The sequence below is a fragment of the Mus caroli genome, chromosome 7, assembly GCF_900094665.2.
Source record: "Mus caroli chromosome 7, CAROLI_EIJ_v1.1, whole genome shotgun sequence".
In the NCBI taxonomy this organism is placed as follows: Eukaryota; Metazoa; Chordata; class Mammalia; order Rodentia; family Muridae; genus Mus; species Mus caroli.
In genome coordinates this window covers 47,667,976-47,678,279 of record NC_034576.1, presented here as the reverse complement: position 1 = coordinate 47,678,279, position 10,304 = coordinate 47,667,976, and the positions used below count along the sequence as shown (strand labels likewise).

Below are 10,304 nucleotides of genomic sequence, written 5' to 3'. Positions count from 1 at the left end.
TGGAGGAGGGAGGAGTTAGAGGTGGAGGAGGGAGGAGTTAGAGATGGAGGAGGGAGGAGTTAGAGGTGGAGGAGGGAGAAGGTAAGGGAAGAGGTGGATGGAAGGTACTTGGAAGGAGATGGAAGAGAGGGGAGGGGAGGGAATAGGAAGGGGAGGAGGGATGACAGGTAGAGAGAGGAGGGAGAGATGCCAGTAGAGGAGATGAGGAAGATGAAAGGAAGCCTCCAGAGCCTGGGGGACATAAGTGGGGAGCCTGAAACCCCAGACCCACATGGGATGCCTTCCCTCTTGCCGTGGAGCTGGGGAAGAGCAGGAAGCAGCTATGGCCATCCAGGGGAACAAATATTTGCCAAGGGAGGAGAACCCCAGACGGAGGCGAGGCAAGGACCTTGACCTGGCCACTCCACTCCTTTTCCTTTAGGTCTAACTTCATTGACAAAGCTGACAGAAATGATTCTGCTCCAGTTACCAGGGAACAGATTGGGAAGCTGAGGCCAGAAAGGGTTAGCTCACTGAGGGATATAACTCCCTCGGCCTGCATCCTGGGTGAGGCTACTTGTCTCTCCCACACGGCTCTGCTTCTTCTCATGCAACAACATGACTCACACAGAGAGAAACTGAGGCTCACAGACAGCCATTTCCAGCCCAGGTCTATCCAAGCAGCTAAACTGGGCTCAGCCTTACCCTCACTCTCCATACAACTGCAGAGGGATTCTCAGTTCCCCTCACCCCCCACCCCCTCCATTTCCCCAACACCCTCAGGATAGTCAGACAGATGTAGGACGCCAACAAGTCCTTTGGGGAAACAGAGCTAAGTTCCAACTCCTCTCAGGTGCCTCAGTTTCCCCATCTGTGAAATAGGTAGGTTAAGTTTAACCAACTTAGTCAGGCATAGTGGTGCATGCCTGTCATCCCAATACAAGGAATGTGGAGGCAGGAGAATCAGTTGAAGGCCAGCCTCAGCTCTACAACTCTCTTTCAAAATGACAAGTGCTTCCCACTTTCCCCGCTTCTGGTATCCCAGCAGGGCCCCCATCTCTTGGCTTCTGTGCCTCAGTCCTCAGCAGGGGGTCTTACCTCATTTTCACCATCACTGGAGCCAGAGAGCTGGGACAGGCGGCTAAGGTCCCATAGGGAGCGGCTGGGTCGGGTCGGGGGACCACTGGCTGTCCTGATGCGCTGTACACTCCTCAAGATGTCACTGAGAGCTGGCCCCGTGGTGGTGGGGTTCTCCCGTCTGTCCCGCTCGAGGATGTGACAGGCAGCCAGGCGTTGAGCCAAAGGCCCATCAGACAGCAATGGGGCCACAGGGGCCACAGGACAGCGCAGGGCCACACGGTGTGGGCTTCGGGGCAGCTGTGGGCCCTCAGGAGGACTGAACAAAGGGCTTCGAGCCGGAGCTGTGGAGAGTGGCCTGGAGGCCGCATACAGGACACGGAACTCCTGGCTGAAGGCATCTGCAATTTCTCCTGTGAGCAAGGTCACCAGGCTCCGGTGTAGGCGTGAGTCACTCCATGTGAAGCTAGGGATGGAAGGTGACAGTCAGGAGCTGTGTGGGGTGGCAGCTACCCCAGGCCCTGTGACCTTAGGACACGATCTCACAGGCCTCAGCTCCCTTGGTGAAGAGGACAAAAAGTATCTGCCTTGCTGCTAGTCACAACCAACCTGGGGATAACATGGTAATAGAAGCCTGTAACCCTAGCATAGCACTCAGGAGGCTGAGACAGGAGGATTAGGAGTTCAAGGCCAGCCTCGGCTACGTTGTTCCAGAAAAGCCTAGGCTACATGAGACGATCTCAAAACAAACGCAAACAAACGGCCGGGCGTGGTGGCGCACGCCTTTAATCCCAGCACTCGGGAGGCAGAGGCAGGTGGATTTCTGAGTTCGAGGCCAGCCTGGTCTACAAAGTGAGTTCCAGGACAGCCAGGGCTAAACAGAGAAACCCTGACTCGAAAAAACAAAAAAAAAACAAACGCAAACAAACAACAAAACCCAGGAAAATGTTATCGTGACCACCTAAAGCTAGATGACCGGAAACATGGGCTCTGCTCTGCCCCACTGAGGGACAGCTCAGAGTCGCAGTTTATCATGAGGGTGGTCTTCTAATACCCGCAGGACCATTTCCACAGGTTTACCAGAAAGGTTGCACTTGTTAAGCATGTGCACTGTACACCAGGATCCAAGAAGCACATCTCACGCAGAACATGGGGCCCACCGGCTGCAGAGGGTGGTACCTGTCCTCCGTGTCACGTGACCAGGGCTCTAACACCTCCAGGGCAAATTTGAACATACATGGGTCTTGAATGCATCAAGCAATACCCTATGGCCTCAGTGGGCCATCGGTAAAGTGAGGTTGCTGTGGGTGGGCCGAGCCAACGTGTCGGCGTTATGGGATTATCCTTCAAGCATCCTTAACTTGCCAGGTGAAGGGTCTTGGTTCCCCCAGCCTGTGGTGGACCAGGCTACCTCCCCTCCCCCACCCTCAGCTATCCAAGAACCCTGAGTGTCTGTGAGGTCACTGAGTTCCATGGCCCAAAGGCTTGTGAGCAGGGGGTGCTGGCCCATCTCCAACCCGAGGACTGAAGAGCTCCTGAAAAGGACACGTTGTATCGGGAACCCGAAACACTCCAACTGCTGACCCCCAAGGCCAGGACGAGGGGCAGGAGGTATTCCAGGAGGTCACACTCGGCCATCCAGGAGGTCAAGGAAGCCCCCGGCCTGGCTTGGGTGCTATCCACGCCGCCAGGCCACCATGGTCCTTGGCTGGCCACTGCTTCTGGTGTTGGTTCTTTGCCCAGGTGCGACAGGCATCAAGGACTGCGTCTTCTGCGAGCTGACTGACTCCGCTCGGTGCCCTGGCACACACATGCACTGTGGGGATGACGAAGATTGCTTCACAGGCCACGGAGTAGCCCAGGGTGTGGGGCCCATCATCAACAAAGGCTGCGTGCACTCCACCAGCTGTGGCCGCGAGGAACCCATCAGCTACATGGGCCTCACATACAGTCTCACCACCACCTGCTGTTCTGGCCACCTTTGCAATAGGGGCGCTGACCTTTCCACAGGGGCTACCAGCCTGTCACTGGGTCTGCAGCTGCTCCTGGGCCTGTTGCTGCTGCTTCAATACTGGCTGTGACCCACAAGAACTGCAGGGCCTAGGGCTGTGCCCCGGGCTTCTGCCTTCATCCCTTTCCCCCATTAAATGGCCAGAGGCGCAGTCTACCTCCTGTGGCCCCTGGCTTCCTCCATTCCAGGACCGTGGGAGGCGGGCTGGCAAAGCCCCTGGCTTGCCTTCGTGTGGGGCACAGCCTGTGGCTCTCACGGCTCTGCTGTGCCCCATTGGTTCTAGGACGCACATCTTTCCACATTTACGCGGATGCTGCTTTCTTTATGTTGGTGTCACCTGAGAGTTCGTGACATGCGGTAAAAATCAATATCCGATGGGATTTCAGAGGACTTTTTTTTTTTTTTTTTGGTGAACAGGAATGATTTTTGAGGCAGGGTTCCCTGTATGCCAGAAGGGCCTCAAATTCTCTGCACAGCTAAGGACAGCCTCCTCTGTGATCTTCTCTCTGTTGTGTGTCACCACATCCAGCTTTGAAGCACCTAGGTCATGTGTTGGCTACCCCGCTCTGTCCTCTGGCAGCGCCAGGATGATAGTGTCACTCCAAAGCAGTATGTCTCAGGGATGGAGGCGGGGTCTCAAAGGGTGAACAGGACCCGCAGTGTCAGTGCTGCGTGGGGACTTGTTAGAAACGCACGTTCCCACCACTGGCCACATGAACGCAGGCAGCTGTGGCCACAAATCTGTTGAGTGTGGCCTTCCGTACCCTTCCGGAATAGCGGTTCCTGGTCAGCACCTCTTCACCCTGGGTACTTGGCTGTGTCTGGAGGATTCTGGGATTGGCATGATGTTGAGAATGGGTAAGGGACACACCACTGATTATCTGCTGGGTGGAGGCAGGGATGAGGCTCAGTACACAGAGTTGATGGGAGCCCACAATAGTCTGATCCCTAGCATCTCATTCTGACAGGCAGCACAGGAAAGGGGAGTAAGTTGCCTGAAGGCACACAGCTAGGAGCTGGCAGGGTTAGGATCTGAATCCACCTATCTGGCACTCAGAGCCCAGCCTCAGCTTCCCAAGTTGGGATTCACAAGGCCACTCACCTGGCCAACAGCAGAGACAGCCCTAAGTGTTCTCTGTGGCAGAACACCTCCTCTCCTGGGTGAGTATGTGGAACCATTGTAGAAATGAGTGCGGAGCCCAGAGACCCAGAAAGGATGCTCCCCCATCGCAACCCCTCCCCCATTGCAACCCCTCCCCCATCATCTGAGCATGTCGAGAGGGAGGGCTGAGCACAGGGTGTCATGAGGGGACACACCTGTAGGATCCCGAGATGACCCTGTCACCGTCCAGGAGCACGAACTTCTCCCGCACATGGCCGCTCACCTGCCGTCGCCTGCGGCTCTGGAAGGTGTGGCCCTGCACGGTCCGGATATCCAGGTTCTGGGAAAGGGCATATTCTATGATGCCATCGATACTGTCCCAGCATCCCCAGGGCCATTGATACCAAATCTTAGATTTGAGGATAACTAGTTCTGGATCAAAGATCCAGGACACCCCCCCCCCCCAACTCCCAACCCCCAGTGGCATGGGTTTCAGATCTCAGGGAACCCCAATGATCTAGCGACCCACGGAAATGTCCCCCTCTGTGGATTAGGGACATTTAGATGGCTCTGGCCTGGCTCCTACCTCAGTGGTCCACAGGTTCACCCCTAACTGCTGGGCTAGTGCCAGGAAGGCAGGCAGATGCTGGTGGTCAAGCAGTAAATAGACAGGAATCCATCGGCGTGTAGCAGCATCCACCATGTCTCTGAGTAGGTCAGGGTCGGTGAAGACATCCATGACTACAGCCACTAGCTAGGGGGGATAGGGGTAGACATAGGATGGGGGACTGTGGCACTGGGGGTAGGATGCTGTGGAGACACAGGCTTCAAGACCTGGCTTCTATGGGATGCTCAGGGTGGCAGGGTGACACCCACCCTGACTCTTCCCTGCAGGGAACCAGGCTGCCCTTCTAGGAGACCAGTTTCCAGCTGCTGAAAACTCATCTTTAACCCCACAGATTATTGCCCACAGATTGTCCTTGAGAACGCCAAAGGTCCACGGCTCCAGGTTAGGGCTGGGTGCTGGTGACCAGGAAGCCTAGGCCACTAAGGTGTGCCTTGTAGGCAGACGGTTATGGTGGCATGACTCATCACCCAGGTCACTGCGAATAGTGAGCTTCAGCTGCATCGAGCCTGTTTCACCATGACCTCCACTCTTGGAAGGCTGCACATATTAACCCGTGTAGACCACCTGGCACTGGAGCCACAGAAATCCCAAGATTGCTACCTAAGGAATAGGGCATCGGAGGGGCAGGAGTGGGGCGGCTACAGGGCAGGGAACTACCCCCAGGGCTTTCCTGGAGGAAGCTAGGTGTCTCTGATTTGGTGTGAAAGGGGCTGACTGACAAATGGTCACCACTTAGCTCCAGAAGTGTGGATACCAAATCTCAGGGAGTAAGAGGCCTCCAGGTCTGAAGGGCAAAGGATAAAGCCTGGGCTCCAGGTCCAGAGGAGCACGTGTACAGCCTTGCAAATTCCAGGAGGGTATGGGGAATAGGTAAAGCCTAGGTACTGGTCAAGGGGAGGGGAGGCGGGGACACCCACCTTTTGAGCAGCCTGGATTTCCTGGTGTACCAACTCTTTAATGGGTGGTTGGCCCTCGCCTGGTGGCTGGGTGTAGAGTTGCGCCCGGGTGATGCCCTTCCAGGCAGTGTCTTCAGGCCAGCCAAGCCGCAGCAGGGGTGCTGGCTCCTCAGATTGCCTCGGCCAGTAGGTCAGGCTGTCCACGTCCCCATCAGTGATGGCTGTTCCCGTGCCTGCTGCACCAGGCTCCTGGCTTGGTACTAGCCAGTCTTCAGCAGCCGTGGCCAGGGCCTGAGCCTCATCTGCACTCAGAAAGGGGGGCAACCTCTCCTGCTGCACGCAGGCCCAGAAAGTCTCCTCGCCACTGCTCAGCAGGGCTTCAAGTGCCAGCCGCTGGCCCTCAGAGTACAAGACGGCAGGGCTGGCCTTCGTTAGGGCTGGTTCGCTAGCCCCCAACTCCTCTCCTTCCAGCGCAGCCAGCTGGGAGGCTGCCATTCAAACCACACAAGGCCTCCAGAGGCCAGGTCCTGGAGGGTCTAGATGGCTTTTGGAGAGACCATCTGGGGTCCTGTGATATTATGCGGCCACCCAAAGCCCCCAGGGTAGGTCTGTAAACATCCGCACAGCTCCCTGAAGCTGCCCGACTCAGTCCCTACAGACTCTCCATACCCTTACACCATGGCTCTGATCACATGTGCCTGCTGACTACCTGCCAGTCAGCCATCTCCCATTTTGCCTCTGCCAAACCGCAGGACAGGACCACCTCTGACTTGGAGCCACGGCAGCTTTAGGTGGTTCTTGGCTGCTCCAGGCCTGTCAGGATGACCTGGCTGCCCTGACAGGTCTGGCTATCAGCCTAAGCATTTTCTGCTAAATGGCTGCTTGCCTGTCCTTGGTCACCCTACTGCTTGTAACCAATGGCTTGAGAGCCTGCCACTTTGGCTTATCTATGGTATCTGACCCACTCTTCCCTCCCTTTCATTGCATGGAGATTAATCTCAGCAGGACGTAGTTTCTGAGTAAACTTTCTTGCCCACCACCCCAGCTCCCACAGGCTAATCTTTCTCCCAGTTCTGCCTGCCACAGGGTCAGAAAGAACCTATCCCCTGCCTCCTCCCCAGACACTTGCCAGTCTCCTTCAGTGAGGATCTTCAAGGTATTGAAGTCTGAAGTCTACCTTGGCTGTGAGCCTCAAAACCAGTCCAAGATGTTAGCAGCCATGAGTATTGTCCTCCAATCGATTGAGAACCTAGCCTGGGTTTCTTGCCAGCCTCAATCTTCAGGCTGTACCCTACTTCCTGGACAGAAACTATGTACCTGTGAAGCCTGAATTAGGTTCCAGCCAACTGGCACCACACAACCAGGCCTCCCCGTCTACAGACCCCAGGCTTTGGCCCGGTCTGAGGCTGAGGGCCAGCTCAGGAGCTTCTGACTTCCTCCTGTGCAGCTCAGCTCTCCACCCATCGGGGAGCAATTGTCAGGACACAGCCCCTTGTGCAAACAGTGGGGGAGGGACTACTGGGCATCTTGCTCAGAGACTGGCAGAGGCAGGGCCTCACCTGTTCCCACGCCTTCCCCCACATCCCCCTACACCAAGGTCTTGGGAAAAGCTAATCCTAGGAGGAAGCAGTCGAACATAACACCCAGCAGAGGCGGGGCTCGGGCACAGGCAGCCCAGGTGCAGGGCAGGCCCCACCCCCTCCCCCCCAAAATGGGTCTGTACTGACTTCCAATCAAATGCTGTCACCACTAGTGGCCCTCATCCCACCCTGCCCCATTCCAACTTCATGAATGAACACAGAGGACCATCATCATCCAATGCTTTTTTAATTAACAGTAAGATCCAGGGTTAGTTTTTGTAGCCTCTGCTGGCCCTTCGGCCTCTGGCGCGCTCAAACTTCCGGCCCTTGGAACGGACATAGGGTCTGTGGGGAAAGGAGGAAGGTTAGAGAAGCCCAGCTCATTGGCTACTAGGACCTGTCACACTGGAAACAGCCTTCGCAGTAACCATCCACCCCTCAGAAGTGGCAAAGGCCCTGGCTAGCCCAAAGTTGTGACCACCCCCCATCCAGTGAACTCAACATCCTAGTGGCCACTATGGGTAACAACTACCAGAGGCCAAAGCTCTTGATACTCACTTGGTATGGCTGTGTGGGGTTCCTGGGGCCTTGCCAAAATGTCGGTACACCTCTCGGCCCTTCCGAGGACCAGACAGGAGCACAGTGCCCCGGCCCTTGGGAGACTCCAGGGCCAGCTGGTCAAAGGTGAGGATCTTCCCCCCAGCCTTGAGGATGCGACTCCGGGCCCTGCTGCTCACCCGCAGTGCACACACCTGAGAAGGCACACACCAGAGGCTGTGGGGATTGTCACACGCCCCCCCCCCCAGTGGCGGACTCTGATAAACAACTGCCACTAAAGTCTCCCCAGGAGATGGCAAGCACCCTCAATGCTTTCAGTGCAAATGGACTCCAAAGCATCATTCTGCAGTGGTGAGGGACACAACGAAGAGCAGCTTTGATTACAGCTCCCATGGCAGGGTAGCACCGGCACATAGCAAAGCCCCCCAATTGGCCGGAGACATGTCCCTTGGGCCCACGCTGGTCACTTACCTTCAGCTTGGGAACTTCCAGAATCCGCACATCATCTGTGACCGTCCCCACAACCACAGCAGTCTTGTTCTCCCGGCCAGGAAGCTTCATCTTTCGTATCTGACGGGGGCAAGCCGGTTAAACCAAACAGCCAAGACCCCCACTGGCTGAAGCCGACCTCCCTCCAGTGACAGGGCCCCAAAAGCTTGCCAGCTATCACTGATTTGGAATCTCTCTCTCCAACCTCAGAAGTGACCCAGGTCAGAGAAATCCCCAGGTAGAAAAAGACCAAGGGCTTATCACTTGGAGAGGCAAAGTAGAGAGGCCAAAGCACAGAGCATCCTCTGCTGGCCTTACCCCCCCCAATGTGTGACGCGCCTTCTGACTACTAACCATCCGGGACAGGGACAGAGGTGGCCGGTTGGTTCGGCTCATGAACAACCTCTTCAGCACAACCTGATTGAAGGTGGAGTTGGTCCTTCTGGCCAAAAACCTGTACAGCTGCAAGGGAAAGGAAAAGATTGAGCATGGGACTGCCTGCCCCCACCCCACCCCCAAGCCAGGACCCTAACACAGCTCTCCCATCCCGCTCAACTCCTGGTGATGTGGGGGGTTGGGGCATTGTGTCCAGGCTCCTCCTCTCCCCACCCCACTCATTTTGGGAGCTGTAATTTGGTGTAGCACCCCGGGCTTACCTTGACAAGCAGCCGCAGGTAGATGTCCTGGCTCTTGGGCTCCTTGCGCCGAACCTTTCGGTCCTTGTTGTGGCGAATGTCAACACCCTGTGGGAGGTGAACCACCATGGAGCCAATTATCAGAACCAGTGCCCTGTATCTTTGATGATATTTATACCTGTTTGTATCTGTAACTTTTAGGCTACTGAGTCGACAATACAAACCCCAAAGGATTCAAACTAGAGGAAGAAGACATTTCCCACCCACTGACAAGTTCACTTAACACACACAAGTGATGCTTTTGTCTCGGCTTGGAACCATTCCTCCCAGAGTCCAGAAACTCACTGAAACACTGTCTCGGAGTAAAAACTGAGCTGCACAAGACATGCGGCTGGCTCAGAGTCCCTTAGAGCTCTTGCTTAGCATGTAAAGGCCCTGGTTCTGGGCCCAGTATGGATGGGAGTTCAGATCCCTGTAAAAATGTTAGCTTCTATTTTTGTTTTCAAAACTAGCTCCCAATCTGGAGAACAGTCAAAAAGAAGCCAACAGTACATTCTAGACGTGGAGACATGTTTGTGACAAAGCCTTGCACTACCTACTTCAAAACAACCCTAGAAAGACAAAGTGCTCCGGTTAATTTTCTCCCCCACTTGTTTCCCAAGCCGTGAGCATCCATAAGTAGTTACTGAGATACTAACAGCGGTTTCACTGCACCTTCAAGGCTCTTCATGAACGTCTTCCCAACACACAGGGCAGGGACAGGATTACTACACACCAAACACACTAGTAGCACTGTCCCGGGAAGGACTGACGTCCGCTTGTCCCCAAACCCGGCAACGTGTAGTGGCTCCGCTCATCGTAGCACTCAACTTCCCAATGGCAAGTTAGGAAACAGGGACACTGGGAGCAGCGATCCCGCCTGGAACCCCAGCACTCGAAAGATTGGTGCGAGGGAGCGGCCGTGGGCTCGAGGCCGGAATGGACTCACTGGGAGCTGCAATCAGCCTGGCTCATAGAACCAAACTTTGAAAGGAAGACGACGAGCCTCGGGAGGCGCCCGGGGCCGGCCACCGGCTCCGGCAAGTCCCGATCGAAGGCCCTAGCCTGTCCCGCAGTTCCCCTTGGCACCGCATGCACCCCTCCGTCGCGCTACGAGCGGGACTTGCTGAGGATGGCAGCGGATGGGCCACTCGGGGAGGCCGCTCAGCGAGCTTACCATGATGGCGCCTCCTGCTCAGCCAGGTCCGGAAAGACGGAACCGCGCCGGAGTGGGCGGGGAAAGAGCGGCCTGCGAGACGCACTCGTGACGCAATGCGGGACACTCTACCCAGAACTAGCGTCTCTGTGGT

At 56.0% G+C, this 10,304-nt stretch overlaps 3 protein-coding genes across 3 annotated transcripts in view; 1 reads left to right on the top strand and 2 right to left on the bottom strand.

The window, feature by feature from the left end:
- Nucleotides 1-7,122, bottom strand: part of Fam83e (family with sequence similarity 83 member E) — an 8,843-nt gene extending 1,721 nt beyond the window's left edge. Inside the window, exons 1-4 of the mRNA XM_021167993.1 lie at nucleotides 5,715-7,122; nucleotides 4,756-4,923; nucleotides 4,385-4,509; nucleotides 1,078-1,522 (exon numbers count right to left, since the gene is read on the bottom strand). Coding sequence (XP_021023652.1) covers nucleotides 1,078-1,522; nucleotides 4,385-4,509; nucleotides 4,756-4,923; nucleotides 5,715-6,188 — 1,212 coding nt within the window. The 5' untranslated portion in view covers nucleotides 6,189-7,122. The remainder of the gene's footprint in view (nucleotides 1-1,077; nucleotides 1,523-4,384; nucleotides 4,510-4,755; nucleotides 4,924-5,714) is intronic.
- On the top strand, nucleotides 2,519-3,223 carry Spaca4 (sperm acrosome associated 4). Its single transcript, XM_021167994.1, has one exon. It carries the CDS (start codon nucleotides 2,754-2,756, stop codon nucleotides 3,135-3,137), a length of 384 nt encoding a protein of 127 aa, XP_021023653.1. The 5' UTR covers nucleotides 2,519-2,753; the 3' UTR covers nucleotides 3,138-3,223.
- Nucleotides 7,123-7,501: 379 nt separating the features above from the next.
- Rpl18 (ribosomal protein L18) lies at nucleotides 7,502-10,276 on the bottom strand. The gene is made up of 6 exons (XM_021166946.2): nucleotides 10,172-10,276; nucleotides 8,977-9,063; nucleotides 8,675-8,782; nucleotides 8,303-8,401; nucleotides 7,832-8,025; nucleotides 7,502-7,618 (listed from the first exon to the last, which is right to left on the bottom strand). Exons 1-6 carry the CDS (start codon nucleotides 10,172-10,174, stop codon nucleotides 7,543-7,545), a joined length of 567 nt encoding a protein of 188 aa, XP_021022605.1. The 5' UTR covers nucleotides 10,175-10,276; the 3' UTR covers nucleotides 7,502-7,542.
- Nucleotides 10,277-10,304: the final 28 nt, after the last annotated feature.